The sequence below is a fragment of the Scyliorhinus torazame genome, chromosome 6 (assembly GCF_047496885.1).
Source record: "Scyliorhinus torazame isolate Kashiwa2021f chromosome 6, sScyTor2.1, whole genome shotgun sequence".
In the NCBI taxonomy this organism is placed as follows: Eukaryota; Metazoa; Chordata; class Chondrichthyes; order Carcharhiniformes; family Scyliorhinidae; genus Scyliorhinus; species Scyliorhinus torazame.
The window spans coordinates 149633430-149652995 of record NC_092712.1 but is presented as its reverse complement, the minus strand read 5'-3'; the positions used below and the strand labels follow the sequence as shown (position 1 = coordinate 149652995).

The following is a 19566-nucleotide window of genomic DNA, read 5'->3' as shown; positions in this document are numbered from 1 at the left end:
CCTTCTTCTAAACCAAACAGCAACTTTTAAGTTAATTAACTAAATAAAAGAAATTCTAGACTTTAGATAAAAATGAACCCTTATACTCCCTCAGTCATCACACTCTCACTATAGCACTCAAATGCACCAAATTCAGCACTCAATGCAAACAAAGGTTAGGTGGGGTTACGGGGATCGGGCTGGGTAGTGGGCCTAGGGGGGTGCTCTTTCAGAGGTTCGCTGCAGACTTGATGGGCTGAATGGCCTCCTTCTGCACTGTAGGGATTCTATGGTTCTATGGAGTGCAAACTCACACCTCCAGTTGCACTCGCTTCAGAATAGCACCAAACAGTTCACACGACTTGAAGTCACATCGACACAAAATTACTTGGAACAATACAAAACAACATCACAATGATGCTAAACGATACACAATGACATTAAATCAAAATTCACGATTTAATCAGGAAGAACAGCCCTAAACACTGCATGAATTTAAAGTAAAATGAGCAGGCAGAGAAACTTAAATAGGACTTCTGTAAAAGGTTCTCGCATTTTCCCAAAACTGATACGAGACTAACTAGCCTACAATTTCTTGTTTCCTCTCCCCCTCCTTTCTTAAAAAGCGGGGTTACATTTGCTGTCTTCCAACCCATGGAGACTATTCCAGAACATTGGGGAGATCAAAACTAATGCATCCATTATTTCTCATTTACCTCTTTGAAAACTGAAGGATGCAGGTCATCAGGCCCAGGAAATCTTTGAACCCCAGAATTTCTCCAGTATTTTTAATGATAGTAATTTATTTAAGTTGCCTCATTGATTTACCACTGTTTCCAGAACGTGTCTTCTACTGTGAAAACGAGTGCCCACTGTTTTATGTCCAAGTAATTTACTATCATTCTCTGTCCTGCATCAATTTCTTGATCATCCTTCAATTCCAAAATTCTACAAATCCCCCAGTTCACACGACTATATTTTGGCAATATTAAAGGTGTTCGTATTACTGCAATACCCTTGTTCATGCACTGCTAATTCCTACTTTATACTCTGTCCAGCACTACAATTATTGATAGGGGTGTATACAATACTCCCTTAAGTGTTTTCTGTCCCTTGTTTCTTAACTCCACTCAAACAGATTCTACTTCTTAAGTTTTCAAGCTAACTTTCTCAGTTACATTTATTCCATTTTTTATTAGGGCTGCACCACACCCATCCTCCAAGGTCAAGTATCCTGGAAAATAAAATGTTCTCAACCTTGGTCACTCTGCAACCACATCTCTTTATGGCTATTATATCAAAACCATTCATTCTTATCTGTGCTATTAATTCATCTATTTTGCTGGCTGAAAACTACTTGATTGATTGATTGATTGATATTTATTGTCACATGTATCAAAGTACCGTGAAAAGTATTTTTCTGCGACCAAGGGAACGTACACAGTACGTACATAGTAGACAAAAGGATAATCGACAGAGTACATTGATAATGGCACATTAACAATTGGTTACAGTGCGGAACAAGGGACAAACAAGAGCAGCATAGGGTATTGTGAATAGTGTTCTTCCAGGGAACAGATCAGTATATATATATATATATACACACACACAACAGTCAAACTTTACATTACAGGACTAAGCTATGAATCTTTGAATGCATCTCACATGGATTTCCAAACTAATTCCTTTCCTGATGAATGATATTCAATGATATTTTAAATATATTCAAGAGGCGGCTGATGAAGCACTTGGGGAGAATGGGATCAAAGGCTATGGGGAGAAAGCAGGATTGGGCTATTGAGTTAGATGATCAGCCATGATCGTGATGAATGGCAGAGCAGGCTCGAAGGGACAAAAGGCCTCCTCCTGCTCCTATGTATCTATGATTTGATGGAACAGCAATAGCAAATGTCCAAAGCAACAAACCAAGTCTGACAGTGCTTCATTGCACAGCTGGCAAACTAGCTCTCAAAACTATCTTAACCTAGTTTGCAAAAGTTAATGGGCGGAATTCTCCGACTCCCCGCCGGGTCGGAGAATCGGCGTGGTGACGTGCGAATCGCGCCACGCCGCCGGGACGCAATTCTCTGCAGTCCGGAGAATCGGCACCACCGTGGCCTGGGCCGGCACGCCGATTCTCCAGGCTGGATGGGCCGAGCGGCCGTCACCAAAAAGCCGAGTCCTGCCGCCGCCGTTCTAACATCCTCTGAGCCGGCGGTACCTCGGCATTGAAGGGGCTGGGGGCGGCCTGTGGGGCGGGGGCCCGACCCCGGGGGGCGGGGGGGGGGCCTCCGTAGTGGCCTGGCCCGCGATCGGGGCCCGCCAATCGGCGGGTCGGCCTCTCAGCCCCCCGGCCTCCTTTCCTCTGCGCCGGCTCATGTAGCCCTGCGCCATTTGGCGTTGGGGGCGCCGCGGGGAAGAAGGCCACTGAGCATGCGTTAGTTGCCACCAGCCCAACTGCGCATGCGCAGACCCCACGGCGCAGGGTTCAAGCCGGGATCGACAAAGGCCGCTCCAGCGCTGTCCTAGCCCCCTGTGGGCCGCAGAATGGTGTCCCGGAATGGGCGCCGATGCCAGAGTAAAACACTCCCGTTTTTACTCCGGCATTGGCACTTAGCCGCCTGTTGGGAGAATCCAGCCCAATAATGTCTCTAAAGGGAAGAATGGTTGTTAGTGATTGCGCTGTAGAATCAAAATTAGATCATCAGTTATAACAGATGAGTTCACAGCAATTAACTTGTTAGACTTAAAGTACATAGGTTCCCAGTATCTAAATCTTAGCTTTCAATTATACAATGGAATCACAATGTTGTCAATTTAACTGCCATGATCAATAACTAAATTGATTTCACAATTTTTAAAATGGAACCACAATATGATCAAGCTTTTAATTAAGATTCATATATTATGGATCATTCCAAAAAGAACATTTAAGCAAATGGTTTACAATATCTGTTTGCCACTTTTAAAAACTGACACAACCAACAGAACAATAAAGGAATAGCACTAAATCTGCAAGTACAAATCATCAAAACAGGCTTTTCTAACTGTAATTTTTTCTTACTATGTATATGATATTCTATATACTTACAAAGAAAATTTTACAAATTACAAGCCATATTTCAGCTAACTGGAATTTGTAGTGATGTGGCTAACATCCCTTGTCAATGAATAAGCATGCTGTATATTGCAAAGCATCGCTCAAACCTACCTCAGTTTGTATCATGGTGGGTAATGTATGGGGTTCAATAAATTCATGCTTATTATATTTGATTGCCGCTACTAAAGGATCTGACTGACAATTAACCATTGTACGATAAAATTCCAAATCTGTAGAAGCAGCCTGTTTTTATTATGTTTACTTAACATCTGATGACCAGTTCTGCTTTTTACTTTTGCAATTTCTCCCCCAGACATCCTCCAGCAAAAGAAATGTTTTTTTGGATGGGCAAGGAACAATGTCATTCAGACTCTCAACATGCTTCTTGCGCAGCCACAACAAAAAATGTATCGGGGTAGACAAGGATGGCATGCTTCTGATTTTTCTTCCTTTGTAGAGAGAGGCGCCTTTGGCACTTCTCCCTAATGGCACAGCTGAGATTCAATTCTCACCTATTAAAGCTACATCAATTACCACATTTAAGAGGCAACTAGATAAACACTTGAAGAAAATATCTAAAGGTTACAATGAAAGAACAGTGAAATTGCATTAGAATAGGCAGCACAGATGAGAGAGTTGGCACAGCCACAATGACCATATGGCTCCCTTCTGTGCAAGAATTTCTATAATTGTATGTGGGGAATCATGGCCAGAAAACCACAACATAACCCTTCAAGAACAAATTGCAAATCTTTCCAACAGTAATTAATATCCTACAAGATTTATAACAAAGTATACAATCTCAAGATAGTAAAACTACTCAGCTATCAATTTATTCATCTTTCTTTTCCCGTTATTCATCTTTCTTTTCCCATTCCAACATAAAATGCACTGAAGTGCAGAACATTTTTCCTTAATTTTTAGTAAATATTATTTTCCACTGTCAAGTGATTCTTGCAACCAGGCTAGCATCATTTTAATGATGTTATCGAAAATGTGTCAGCCATTGTAAAGAAAATGACCAGCAAAGTTAAGGATCCCCAAATTATGAAGGGTATTTAAAGTATTCCACAATGTTGTTCTGTTATCACAGGGACACTAGCGTCAATCAATCTGTACTGTTGAGTTCATGGAGAGGAAAGAAACCAGGACCACAACTCTGCAGACCATCCAAGAAAGGACAGCCAGACATAGGAAATAGGGACTGTGAGGCAAGAATAAGTCAAACATCTGCAAAATATGTAGCACCAAGATAACAGAAGGATGTACATGAACAGAGTAGCGCAAGAGTAGGGCATTCACCCCTTTGAGCTTCTTATGCCATTCAATTCGAACATGACTGGTCTGTGCCTTAACTCCATCGTGTCTTGGCTCCACATCTTTATGGCCCTGGCTATCAAAAACATATCAATCTCATCTGGAATTATTAATTGAGCTTGCATTTACTTATTTTTGTGGGAGAGTTCACACTTCAACCATCCTTGCTATCAGGAACTTCTCTCCTGCATAGTTTTGCTCTAATTTTATGATCCCCTTGCGCTAGAATCCCCCACCAATAGAAAATGTTCCCTCTATCTACCCTATCAGTCTTTTCAAAATCTTACAAAGCTCATTCAAATCACCTATGAACTTTCAATACTTCAAGGAATACAAGCCCATCCATGTAATCGATCTTCATCATAAACCCTAGTAACATTCTGGTGAATTTGCATCGCACTCCATTCAAGACCAAGATATCTTTTCTAAAATGCAGAGCTCAGAACTGTATACAGTACTCAAGGTGAGGGCTACCCAGGGCTTTGAATAGTTGTAACAAAGCCTCTTCCCCTTTAATTTCCCTCTTGTTACAAAAGTAAACATTGCATTAGCTTTTAGATACTTTTTGTACCTGACTAATATTTTAGCGATCTGTATACCTGGACTCCTGAATCTTTGGACCTCCACTGTTTCCAGTTTTTCACCATTTAAATAGTACTTCAATTTATCCTTTCTAATAATAATAATAATCTTTATTGTCACAAGTAGGATTACATTAACACTGCAATGACGTTACTGTGAAAATCCCCTAGTCACCACATTCCGGCGCCTGTTCGGATACATAGAGGGAGAATTCAAAATGTCCTAACAGCAAGTCTTTTGGGACTTGTGGGAGGAAACCGGAGCACCCGGAGGAAACCCACGCAGACACGGGGAGAACGTGCAGACTCCACACAGACAGTGACCCAAGCCGGGAATCGAACCTGGGACCATGCCGTTGTGAAGCAACAGTGCTAACCACTGTGCTACCGTGCCACCCATACAATGGTTTACTAAAATGGATGACATCACACATAGCTGCATTGAAACCTATCTGCCACAATTTCACACATTCATTTAATTTATCAATTTCTCGTGTAATTGTATGCTCCCCTCTACACTACATAGTACAGTGGCTTTAAAATTGGGGCCCTCAAAATATTCTCTTCAGCAGGTGAGACAGCAAACATTATAAGGGGAAAAAAGGAAGGAAGCATTAAAGCAAACAAGTTCCCACTTTTAGAAATTCATAGAATTTACACAGTGCAGAAATAGGCAATTCGGCCCATCAAGTCGACACCGGCCCTTGAAAGAGCACCCTACTTAGCCCACACCGCCACCCACACCTGTAACCCAGTAACCCCACCTAATCATTGGACACTAAGGGGCAATTTAGCATGGCCAATCCACCTAATCTGCACACCCTTGGACTGTGGGAGGAAACTCCGGAGCACCTGGGGGAAACCCACACAGACACGGGGAGAAAGTGCAAACTCCGCACAGATAGTCACCCAAGGCCGGATATGAACCCGAATCTCTGGAGCTTTGAGGAAGTAGTGCGAACCACTGTACCCCCATGCCGCCCTGAATTAATGGATGCTTGTATTAGTCCAGCAGAAGTAGCGATAAAAAGTCCACCCAAAGCTTCCACATACTCAGGTTTCTTTGCAATGATGAACATCTCGGCTACCATTCTTTTCAGATTGAGCCTCACAACTGCTCCCGAGATATGGGGGGGGGGGGGGGGGGGGCCAGCTACTGCTGTGCTTCTCAGGTGCATTCAATTTGGACTAGTGTAGTGAGAAAGTATCACTATAATGGTTCATAAGAACTAGAAGCAGAAGTAGGCCATTTGGCCCCTCGAGCCTGCTCCACCATTCAATGAGATCATGGCTGATCTTTTGTGGACTCAGCTCCACTTTCCGGCCCGAACACCATAACCCTTAATCCCTTTATTCTTCAAAAAACTATCTATCTTTATCTTAAAAACATTTAATGAAGGAACCTCTACTGCTTCACTGGGCAAGGAATTCCATAGATTCACAACCCTTTGGGTGAAGACGTTCCTCCTAAACCCAGTCCTAAATCTACTTCCCCTTATTTTGAGGCTGTGCCCCCTAGTTCTGCTTTCACCCGCCAATGGAAACAACCTGCCCGCATCTATCCTATCTATTCCCTTCATAATTTTATATGTTTCTATAAGATCCCCCCTCATCCTTCTAAATTCCAACGAGTACAGTCCCAGTCTACTCAACCTCTCCTCGTAATCCAACCCCTTCAGCTCTGGGATTAATCTAGTGAATCTCCTCTGCACACCTTCCAGTGCCAGTACGTCCTTTTTTAAGTAAGGAGACCAAAGCTGAACACAATACTCCAGGTGTGGCCTCACTAACACCTTATACAATTGCAGCATAACCTCCCTAGTCTTAAACTCCATCCCTCTAGCAATGAAGGACAAAATTCCATTTGCCTTCTTAATCACCTGTTGCACCTGTAAACCAACTTTTTGCGAGTCATGCACTAGCACACCCAGGTCTCTCTGCACAGCAGCATGTTTTAATATTTTATCATTTAAATAATAATCCCTTTCGCTGTTATTCCTACCAAAATGGATAACCTCACATTGTTCCTCGCCCACTGCATATTTCCAGCATTTTCTGTATGTATTAATCTTGTGTTGGTTTGCTTTTTGTAATCACGGAAATGCCTTCTGTTCAACTTGCTTAAATTTCCACTCTGACGCAACACTGTAAAGTCCTTGAATGATTAAATAACACAGACACTGGGTTAGATTTGGACAGGTTGGTAAAATGTTTCTAAGAAAGCCACCTTTGTGCGCGTATTCTGCAAAAGAATTGGACAGAAGGATACCCATGTGTTTATGGGAAGATTGAATTAAAATGAAATCTGCTTTGAGCCTGTTAAACCTAAATATGGTGCGGCTGCTGTAATACTGATCTGGCCAATAGCCGTTTGCATTGGATGTGATTTGTGAACTGATTGCCTGTTAATGGCATACATACACAATGTTTAACCACATTAAAAGCAATGCATTTGGGATGTACTGTTAGTGTCATCACATTTATCCTTTACGTCTGGTTTTTCTGGCCAGTTTCATTATTGAGGATGTCACTAATGTAGATAAAGTGCTGCTTTAATTACCTGCTTTTTTTATATAAATGCCCTAATAAAAACATGTTAAAAAATAATAATTACCTGCTTTCTTAAAAGCATTATTAAAGTAGTCTTTACATATAGCACTTTTCTACATGGTATTATGATTTAGACAGAGGGTCCTTCAACCAAAAATATTTAAGAAATATTTACTTAGTATATCACCAATCTTGCTGTCATCAGAAAACTGTATACATGGCTCTCCATTGTGTTACCCAAATCATGAATAAACATAGCGAATAACTGGAGGCCCAGCACAGATCCTTGTGAGACACCAATAGTCATTTATTTCCAGTTTGAGTACATAACTATTATCCCTGTTTACTGCCTGTTATCACACACCTATCTCCTAATCAATCAATAATTTGCCTTCAATTCCATCAGTTTTAATTTCAAATAACAACCTCTTATGTGAAACCTCATTGAATGCCTTCTGGAAGTACACACAAGATGCTTCCATGGACACTCCTTTTTTGAAAAAATATTTTTTATTCTCCTCCTTTTACACATTTTCTCCCAAATTTACACCCATCAATAAACAATAATCAGTAACAAATATGTAAATCCCCATTTCAATAACAACGATCCCATCCTCCCACCAAACCCCAAACATTAGCCCGCATGTTCTCACAAACAAATGACAAAAAGAAATTAGGGATCACCCATAGTCGCCATTAACACACACAGCCCTCCTCCCCCAACCCTCCCACCCACCCGCCCCAACTAATGTTCGCTGTTATCCAGTTCTTGAAAGTGCATAATGAATAATGCCCATGAATTGTAGAGCCCCTCCATCCTTCCCCTCAGTTCAAACTTAACCTTCTCAAGAGTCAAGAATTTCAACAGGTCCCCCCGCCACTCCAGGGCACAGGGTGGAGAGGTTGCTCTCCAACCTATCAGGATCCGCCTTCGGGTGATCAACGAGGCAAAGGCTACAAAATCTGCCTCCGCACCAGTTGCCAACCCTGGCTGGTCCGACACTCCGAATATGGCCGCTTGGGGGCCTGAGTCCAGTTTCACATGCACCACTTTAGAGATTACCCTAAAAACCTCCTTCCAGTAATCCTCTAGCTTTAAACAGGACCAAAACGTATGAACGTGATTAGCGCCCCCCCCCCCCCCCCCCCCCCCCCCCCGCCCGCATCGTTCACACACATCTTCTACTCCTTCAAAGAATCGGCTCATCCTCGCCCTCGTGAGGTGTGCTCTGTAAACCACCTTCAGCTGTATCAGCCCCAACCTCGCGCACGAGATGGAAGCATTCACTCTCCAGAGCAACTCACACCATATCTCCTCCTCCATATCCTCTCCCAACTCTTCCTCCCACTTTGCTTTGATCCCTTCCAGTGGTGCCTTTTCCTCTTCCAAAATGGCTCCGTAAACCGCCGACACTACCTCCTCCTGTCATCAGCACCTCCTCCAGCAATATGGAGGCCGGCTCCACAGGGAAGCTCTGTATCTCCTTTCTGGCAAAATCTCGAACCTGCATGTATCTAAACATTTTCCACTGCTCCAGCCCATACTTCGCTTCCAGCTCCTTCAATCCTGCAAACCGACACTGAAGAAACAAATCTTTTAGTGTTCCATGGACACTCCTGTTACTACTGTCGTTACTTCCTCAAAAATTTAAATTGGGTTCATTAAACATGGTCTGCCCTTTACAAATCCACGTTGGCTCGCTAATCAGCTCAAACTCTTTTAAGTGCTGTCACTATGTTCTGAATAATAGATTCCAATAATTTACTGTTTTTCTCTCTCCCTTTCTCTCATTCAAAAAATAATAATTCAGTTGCATGTGAAATGTTCTAATCTAAGGTGGCAATTCTTGAATTAAGTGTGCTTTCGGAGATTATGGCCAAATAGTCTGCAACTTTCTCACTATATCAAGTGCTGTGGATTTTTTAGTTTTTAGTGCCATCATATTTTTCTCATAAGGTTGTCTGCTAAAGTAACTTCTGTGTATTCCAATCCCTTAGCTTTATTGTTAAACTTCCCTGGATCATCAGGTATAATATGAAAACCGACTCACTAATTATTCAGCAAGTCTGCCATTTCCTTCTTTACATTTGTAATATTTGTTTTAAACAGGCCCATATTACCCTCGAGTACCTTTTTCCGTCCAATAAAATTGCAAAAGCTTGTGTTAATCTTGATATCACTTGAAAGTTTCTGCTTGTATTCCTTTTTGCAACTAAGACATGTTTGTCGTATTTAGCTGTCCCTGATCTCTCCCAGTGCCCTATTTGTTGTGATGTTATGTGCTGGTTCCTTTAGTTCTGTTACCTTTCACTATTTTCCTTGATCACAGCTCTAACGTGGTAAGCAGAGCTTAGGGATACTTAATGGTGATGTGTCGAGATGAATATTTTCATCTATTTTCAACATCTTCCACTGTTCAACTGCAGTCTTGCTCGAACACAGTTTTAACCGGTTTGACACGATCATGGTCTCTGATCGTGTTTTCAGGATCCTTAAGGGGAAGGGGGAGCAGCCACAAGTTTTGGTACACATTGGTGCCAACGACATAGGTAGGAAAAGGGACGGGGATGTAAAACAGGAATTCAGGGAGCTAGGGTGGAAGCTGAGAGCCAGGACAGACCGTGTTGTCATTTCTGGTTTGCTGCCAGTGCCACGCGAGGTGAGGAATAGGGAGAGAGTGCAGTTAAACACGTGGCTACAGGGATGGTGTAGGAGGGAGGGTTTCAGTTACTTGGATAATTGGAGCACATTCTGGGGAAGGTTGAAGGTTACACCTGAACCAGAGGGGTACCAATATCCTGGGAGGTAAATTTGCTACAGCTCTTCGGAGGAGTTATGTGCTGGGCAGCATGGTAGCATTGTGGATAGCACAATTGCTTCACAGCTCCAGGGTCCCAGGTTCGATTCCGGCTTGGGTCACTGTCTGTGCGGAGTCTGCACATCCTCCCAGTGTGTGCGTGGGTTTCCTCCGGGTGCATCAGTTTCCTCCCACAGTCCAAAGATGTGCAGGTTAGGTGGACTGGCCATGATAAATTGCCCTTAGTGTCCAAAATTGCCCTTAGTGTTGGGTGGTGTTACTGGGTTATGGGGACAGGGTGGAGGTGTGGACCTTGGGTAGGGTGCTCTTTCCAAGAGCCGGTGCCGACTCGATGGGCCGAATGGCCTCCTTCTGCACTGTAAATTTTATGAAAAGAGTTTAAACTAATTTGGCAGGGGGATGGGAAACTGATTTGTAGTCCAGGAGATAGTGTTGCCGGAGTTCAGGAAGTTGAGGGTAGTGTAGTACTGAAGAAGATACCAAGGTCACAAGAGTGGACCTGCAGGCATGAAGGTGGTTTGAAGTGTGTATACTTCAATGCAAGGAGCATCAGGAATAAGGTTGGTGAGCTTGAAGCATGGATTGGTACCTGGGACTACGATGTTGTGGCCATTACGGAGACATGGATAGAACAGGGGCAGGAATGGTTGTTGGAGGTTCCGGGGTTTCGATGTTTCAGTAAGATTAGGGAAGGTGGTAAAAGAGGTGGAGGAGTAGCATTGTAAATCAAGGATAGTATAATGGCTGCAGAATGGCAGTTTGAGGAGGATCTGTCTACTGAGGTAGCGTGGGCTGAAGTTAGAAATAGGAAAGGAGCAGTCACTTTGTTAGGAGTTTTCTATAGGCCCCCAAACAGTAACAGAGATGTGGAGGAAAAGATTGCAATGCAGATTTTGGATAGGTGCGGTAGTCACAGGGTAGGTCTCATGGGTGACTTTAACTTTCCAAATATTGATTGGAACGACTATAATTTGAATAGTTTGGATGGGGCTGTTTTTATCCAGTGTGTGCAGGAGGGTTTCCTCACACAATATGTGGATAGACTGACAAGAGGTGGGGCCACATTGGATTTGGTACTGGGTAATGAACCGGGCCAAGTGTTAGATTTGGTTGTGGGAGAGCACTTTGGAGATAGTGGCCACAATTCGGTGACTTTCACAATCGCAATGGAGAGGGATAGGAATATACGGCGGGGCAAGGTTTATAACGGGGGGGGGGGGGGGGTGTAATTACAATGCGATTAGGCAAGAATTGGGGAGCATAAGATGGAAACAGGAACTGTCAGGGATAGGCACAATTGAGATGTGGAGCTTTTTCAAGGAGCAAATACTGCGTGTCCTTGATATGTATGTCCCTGGCACGCAGGGAGGAAATGGTTGAGTGAGGGAACCATGGTTTACAAAAGAGGTTGAATGTCTTGTCAAGAGGAAGAAGGGGGCTGTAAGGATGAGAAAACAAGGTTCAGTTAGGGCACTTGAGGGATACAAGATAGCTAGGAAGGAGCTCAAGAAAGGGCTTAGGAGTGCTAGGAGGGGGCATGAGAAGTCCTTGGCAGGTAGGATCAAGGAAAACCCCAAGGCTTTTTACACTTATATGAGGAATAAAAGAATGATCACGGTGAAGTTAGGGCCGGTCAAGGACAGTAGTGGGAACGTGTGCATGGAGTCTGAAGATATAGGAGAGGCCCTAAATGAATACTTTTCTTCAGTGTTCACAAAGGAGAGGGGCCATGTTGTTGAGGAGGATAGTGCGATACAGGCTGGTAGGCTGGAGGAGGTAGATATTCGGAAGGAAGATGTGTTAGAAACTTTGAGAAGCCGGAGGATAGACAAGTCCCCTGGGCCTGATCGGATATATCCTAGGATTCTTTGAGAGACGACGGATGAGATCTGGCTTTGATCTTTATGTCCTCACTACAGGAATAGTGCCAGAAGACTGGAGCGAGGTGAATGTTGTTCCCTTGTTCAAGAAAGTGAATAGGTATAACCCTGGGAATTATAGGCCGGTTAGTCTCACTTCAGTCACAGGTAAATTACTGGAAAGGGTCCTGAGCGATAGGATTTATGATCATTTGGAAAGATACAGCTTAATCCAGGATAGTCAGCACAGATTTGTGAGGGGTAAGTCTTACCTCACAAGTTTGATTGTATTCTTTGAGGAGGTAACTAAGTACATAGATGAAGGTAAAGAAGTTTATGTCGTATACATGGATTTTAGTAAGGCGTTTGATAAGGTGCCCCATGGTTGGCTCATGCAGAAAGTAAGGAGGCATGGCATAGAGGGAAATTTGGCCGACTGGATCACGAACTGGCTATCTGATAGAAGACAGAAGGTGGTGGTAGATGGTAATTTTTCATCCTGGAGCCCAGTCACCAGCAGTGTACCACAGGGATCAGTGCTGGGTCCTCTGCTATTTGTGATTTTTATCAATGATTTGGATGATGGAGTTGAAGGTTGGGTTAGTAAATTTGCTGATGACACCAAGATTGGTGGAGTAGTGGAAAATGTGGAGGGCTGTTGTAGGCTGCAAAGAGACACTGATAGGATGCAGAGCTGGGCTGAAAAGTGGCAGATGGAGTTTAATCCTGATAAGTGTGAGGTGATTCATTTTGGTAGGACAAATTTGAATGCGGATTACAGGGTTAACGGCAGGGTTCTGAAGAATGTGGAGGAGCAGAGAGATCTCGGAGTTCATGTCCATAGATCTCTGAAAGTTGCCACCCAAGTGGTTAGAACCGTGAAGAAATGTGTTAGCATTTATTAACAGGGGGATTGAGTTTAAGAGCCGTGAGGTTATGCTGCAACTGTACAAGACCTTGGTTAGACCACATTTGGAGTATTGTGTGCATTTCTGGTCACATCATTATAGGAAGGATGTGGAAGCATTGGAAAGTGTGCAAAGGAGATTTACCAGGATGCTGCCTGGATTGGAGGGTAGGTCTTATGAGGAAAGGTTGAGGGAGCTAGGGCTTTTCTCATTGGAGTGAAAGAGGATGAGAGGTGACTTAATGGAGGTGTATAAGATGATGAGGGGGATATATAGAGTAGACGTTCAGCGACGTTTTCCTCAGGTAGATGTAGCTGTTACAAGGGGGCATAACTATAAGGTTCATGGTGGAAGTGTAGGAGGGATGTCAGAGGTAGGTTCTTTACTCAGAGAGTGGTTGGGACGTGGAACGCACTCCCAGCTATGGTAGTGGAGTCGGACGCTTTAGGAACTTTCAAACGGTTATTGGATAGGCATATGGAGTGCACTAGAATGATTGGGAGTAGGTTGATTTGATCTTAGTTTCAGACTAGTTCGGCACAACATCGTGGGCCGAAGGGCCTGAACTGTGCTGTACTCTTCTATGGTCTATGGTGTCTTGTCCGCGAATGTTAATGGTAGCAAAGTCTAGAATCTGAGTAACTATGAGGTTTGGGAAGGAGAAACTGCCAATGTTAATGGAATCTATCATATTATGATGACGATTAGATAATAATTTAACAGTAAAATATATTTATCTAAGTCCATGCCTCTAATGCATTACTAAATGTTTCACAACTTGTTTTCAAATTGAACTTTGGAGGTTGCTTAATTCATTGAGCTCAAGTTGTTTTTAATGTACCTTCCACCATCTCAAAAACTCACGTGCACACATTTGGAAGAGATCTCTTTTTTCAAATATTCTCCACTTTTTTTTCCATTGAGCTCTAATTCTTTATAGAAAGGTTTAATCTTACGCCTTGATTATTTCAACGTTGGGAATTTTGGAGCACGTTTTGCCCCAGTCACCAAACTGCGCTCAGCACCAGCCAAACAGGGAAAACAGTCTGGATCTGTCAAAAAGAGCCAAACCGAGGTGAATTCAGCTCAAACACCCTCTCACCCACCAGTCACCGACATCAACTATCGAGATGTCACTGTCACGGTCAGACACGAAAGGGTTAAAGTATACAGAGAGCGTCCATGGAAGATTGGTTTTGAGATATGTAAACAAAGACAATAATTTGGTTCCCTAACCCCACCCACATTCAGTTAAATGAAAGCAAGCTTCTTTCCATTCGGGATTACTAGTGCATCGTTAAAGTGACGGCAAATCAATTTCCCACGTTGTCAAGATAACAAGACGATTCATTTCCAGTTGTTCACATTCTCATTTAAAAAAAATATTTTCCAGAAGAGCGGAGGACAAATACTTCTTAAAAACAAAGCAGGGAAACGACAAAAGTTGTTCAACAAACATCGACGGAACGACCTGAACTGTTGTTGCTTGTGCTGGATCCACACTTCAGCAACGGCTCTGATCAAATGTGAAACTAATGAATTGATTCAGGCAGCTCCGGGATTTACACAGAAACCAAACGTGTCAGTCAGTTTCGGTCAAACCTCTTTTGGTGTCCATCACAGCCAACTTCCGTGTGAGGTGTGCTGTACTTATTTACACAGTGTCCGCCGCTTTCCAGCCATCCCTGAACTTTAACCCAAAATTGGTCTCTCCGTTTTTAATTGCCAGTTTGGCTAATTCTTCTATACATTTGCTATCGAAGGTTGTAACAGCGGCAAAACGGATGTATTAAATCTGCTAATTACATAACTAACCAAATCACATCTACATCATGTTTACGGCCAACCGCTCTTCACCTTCAATGGCACCTCTTGAGCTGCCCCCCCAATCCCCTCCCTCGTGGTTAATTTCCCCTCACTAAACTCTACAGTATCTGTTGTATGTGATTTATTTACGTTATTTCCCCTCCCCCCCCCCCCCCTTGGATATGCAACGACGGATCTTTTTTCTAATGCTTTCTTGCCAGTATTGAAAACATAACCCAAAGCACGAACGCAGTTAAATCGAACAAGATCAAACTGCGCAGAATGGAGTACAGAAGTGTCAGTCGACGCAAAACGTCGTTCGTGCAGGAAGGCAGAAGACAACACGCAAGTAGGGTTGGCTACTTGCCTCCTCCACCTATCAGTTCACTGAGAAATATCCATCTCTTCGAATAGTTCCCCAATGGTGTGACTACGCTTCTCAAGGAAAAGGGTGATGCTCATTGAACAAAGGCGCAAGCGATGTAAATAACCGAGAATAAATTAAGCTAAGCACAAAGAAATCCAACTCTAAATTACACAGGCAGGTAGAGAGTCCTTAACCAAACTATGAACATTTAGAAACGGGTGAGGTATACTGTTATGAACTTTCACTTTAACCGAGGCACAGATCTCGCCACGTTCTCGGTTCAGGTGGGTACAGGTCCAGCATCAGCTTCAAACTGGGCACAGGTGGGTACAGGTCTCGTAGCTAACTGGGCACAGGTGGGTACAGGTCCAGCTTCAAGCTGGGCACAGGTGGATACAAGTCCAGCTTGAAGCTGGACACAGGTGGGTACAGGTCCAGCTTCAAGCTGGGCACAGGTGGGTACAGTTCCAGCTTAAAGCTGGGCACAGGTGGGTACAGTTCCAGCTTCAAGCTGGGCACAGGTGGGTACAGTTCCAGCTTCAAGCTGGGCACAGGTGGGTACAGTTCCAGCTTCAAGCTGGGCACAGGTGGGTACAGTTCCAGCTTCAAGCTGGGCACAGGTGGGTACAGATCCAGCTTCAAGCTGGGCACAGGTGGGTACAGTTCCAGCTTCAAGCTGGGCACAGGTGGGTACAGTTCCAGCTTCAAGCTGGGCACAGGTGGGTACAGGTCCAGCTTCAAGCTGGGCACAGGTGGGTACAGATCCAGCTTCAAGCTGGGCACAGGTGGGTACAGATCCAGCTTCAAGCTGGGCACAGGTCTCATACCTAATCAAGCACAGGTGGGTACAAGTCCAGCTTCAAGCTGGGCACAGTGGAAACAAGTCGAGCTTCAAGCTGGGCACAGGTGGGTACAGGTCCAGCTTCAAGCTGGACACATGTGGGTATAGGTCCAGCTTTAAACTGTGCACAGGTTCAAAACTTATCTGGGCACAGGTGGGTAGAGATCCAGTTTTAAACAGGGCACAGGTGGGTACAGGTCTCATACTCAAACTGGGCACAGGTCCTGCCTTCTAGGTGGGTACAAGTTTCGTCTTTAAAATTGAGCACCGGTCTCACTCCGAGCTGGGTTCAGCTGGATAGGCTGGCTCTGGAAACTCACCGGTAGTTCCACGCTGACGTCCGTCCCATCCAAAAGCTGCACTCTGCAGGTCAGGACCGACTTGCTGTTGCCTGCCGCGGGGATGTGCACCATGGTGCCGGTGGGCACAGGTGTGGCGGAGCGAACTCCAGCGCCGGCAACTGTTGCTGGTTCCCGAGCTCCGCTATTGCCGCCTCCCCTTCCGCCATCCCGCTCACTCATGTAGCGGCGAACCGAGCGGCGCCCGAACGTCCTCCGCAAAAACCTCATCATCTTCGCCGGGCTGGAATTCCTCGGTCGGTCCCCTGGCTGATCGGTGACACTTGTGGCTGCTTCGCCACTGCACGCTGCTCACTGAGATGGCGGCTCGCACCGCAGCCCCACAGACCTGGCCAGCGGCGGTGGCGGACTGAACATTGACCGAAAGCCCGAGCACGGAGCGCAGCCAGGTGAGAGTGAAGCCCAGACAGCGCGCCACTGGGCATGCGCGCACCTCCACCCAGTCACCCGCACTGGGCATGCGCGCGACTACAAGGCCGCACAGGGCATGCGCCGCCTTCACAGCCCGCCGGCCGCAAAGACGGAACTGAGCATGTGCACAACACCTGGCTCCACACTCACCTGGTTGAGCAGGTTCAGTGGCCGGAAGTGGTGCGACAGCCTCTGTGCACAGGTGGTTCAAAGGAGAGGCGGAAGTGGCTGCTTCAGAGGCAGTGGATGCGCAACTTCATAAATTGATGGTGTTTGTGAAATGTGAAACTATTGAACCCACTCAAAATTATTCTCTGCTCCATATCGACCTTTCAAGAATGTCTCGAGAATCTGCTTTATTACACAGACCAGCGACTTTACTTAGTATCGAGATTGCATTTTTCGGTTCACCAATTTTAGAATGTCAGAATCTGCTAGATTGGCGAGATTTAATTTTTTCGAGGAACGCTGATCCTGTTTTTACGAGGTGCTGAATGGCTTAATCGTGATTTTTATTTTCTCCTGCTTTCTTCCATTTAATTTAATTTGTATAATTTTGTTTTTGCAGGTTCTCAGATAAGCAACAGATGTCCATTTCATTCAGTTTGTGTCTGGTCTGTTTACATAAGCATTAAACATAACAAAATCATAGAATCATAGAATTTACAGTGCAGAAGGAAGCCATTACGCCCCCGTCCCCACCCTATCCCCGTAACCCTGTCAAACCTTTTTGGACACTAAGGGGCAATTTCGTATGGCGGGCAGCACGATGGTACAGTGGTTAGCACTGCAGTCTCACGGCGCCAAGGTCCCAGGTTCGATCCCGGCTCTGGGTCACTGTCCGTGTGGAGTTTGCACATTCTCCCTGTGTTTGTGTGGGTTTCATCCCCACAACCCAAAGATGTGCAGGGTAGGTTGATTGACCACGCTAAATTGCCCCTTAATTGGAAAAAATGAATTGGGTACTCGAAATTTATAAAGAAAAAAAAAACAGTATGGCCAATCCACCTAACCTGCGCATCTTTGGACTGTGGGAGAAAACTGGAGCACCCAGAGGTAACCCACGCAGACACGGGAATGAAGTGCAAACTCCACACAGACAGTCACCCAAGGTCGGAATTGAACCCGCGTCCCTGAAGCTATGAGGCAACCGTGCTAACCACTGCCACTATGCTAAATAGCATATTAGGTATATTAGACTGTTCGACCATTCATTGGCATTATGGCCTCCCTTTCATAAACCCTAAAAATTTGCCAGAAGGAAACAATTTTGCCCATGCTGACCAAAACAAAATTAGCACGACCCCACTTTTCAGCTCGTGGTCCATAGTCATGTTTTGGCATTTCAAGTACATATTCAAGTACTTTTTAAATGTATGCTGCCTCTACCAACCTTTCAAGCAGTGAATTACAGACTCACTTTTTTGAATGGAAAATATTCTCTTCGATTACCTGACACCCACCCATCTAATCCTTCTACCATTTGTTAAAAATTATTTCATGGGACATGGGCATTGCTGGCTAGGGCAGCGTTTTTATTTCCCATTCCGAGTTGTCATTGAGACCACTGCAATCTATGAGGTGGAGGCACACCCACAGTACTGTCAGGAAGGTGGTTCCAGGATTTTGACCCAGCGACAGTGAAGGAATGGCAATATATTTTTAACCCAGTGACAATGAAGGAATGGCAATATCGTTCCAAGCCAGGTCGGTGTGGGGCTTGGAGGTGAACTTAGAGGTGTTAGTGTTCACATACATCTGCTGCCCTTGTCCTTCTAGGTGGCAGAGATTGTGGGTTTGGAAGGTTTTAAATCCATAATCCCTGGATATAGGAAATAGGTCCTTCCTATCCACTCTATCTCAGTCTCCCCATAATTTTGTACACCTCTATTAAACCTTTATTTAGCGTCCTCTGTTCCAAAGAAAACAATCACAGCCGCTCCAACCTTTTCTCACAGCATAAATTCTCCAGTCCTGACAACATTCTCGTAAATCTCTGTACCCTCTCCAGTGCAAGTGTATTCTTCCTGTAATGTAGTTACCAACACTTTATGCAACAGTAACTAAATTTGCTCAAGACACAACAACTTACCCTTCTTTGAGAGAATATAAAGAGTCTAAAAAGGGATATAAATAGGTTAAATGTGTGGGCAAAAATTTGGCAGATAAAGTATAATGTGGGAAAATATGAACTTGTCTATTTTGGCAGGAGGAATAGAAAAGCAATATTATTTAAATGGTGAAAGACTGCAGAACTTCCTCATTCACTTGAGGAAGGAGCACATGCTCCGAAAGCTAGAGATTCAAAACAAACCTGTTGGACTTTAACCTGGTGTCGTAAGACTTCTTACTGTGCAGAACTCTGTGGTAAAGGGGGATCTTGGTGTCCCGATAGATGAATCCTAAAAAAATAATAGGTATGTACAGCAAGTGATTAGGAAGACAAATGGAATGTTGGCTTTTATTCCGAGTATAAAATAGGGAAGTGTTGCTCCAGATACATAGGCCTTAATGAGACCACATCTGGAGAATTGTGTACAATTTTGGTCTCCTACTTCAGAAAGGATATAATTGCATTTGAAGCAGTCTGGAGGAGGTTCACTTGACTGATTCTTGGGATGAAAAGATTATCTTATGAGGAAAGGTTGAGCAGGTAGAGCCTACACCCA

General features: G+C 44.3%; 1 protein-coding gene across 2 annotated transcripts in view; it reads right to left on the bottom strand.

Annotated features, from left to right (window-relative positions):
• LOC140425065 (band 4.1-like protein 4B) overlaps positions 1-16908 on the bottom strand; it is a 574236-nt gene extending 557328 nt beyond the window's left edge. For both annotated transcript variants that reach the window (XM_072508898.1, XM_072508899.1), the window contains exon 1: positions 16448-16908. In XM_072508898.1, the coding sequence (XP_072364999.1) occupies positions 16448-16699 (252 nt within the window). In that variant the 5' untranslated portion in view covers positions 16700-16908. The remainder of the gene's footprint in view (positions 1-16447) is intronic.
• Between the last annotated feature and the right edge of the window lie 2658 nt (positions 16909-19566).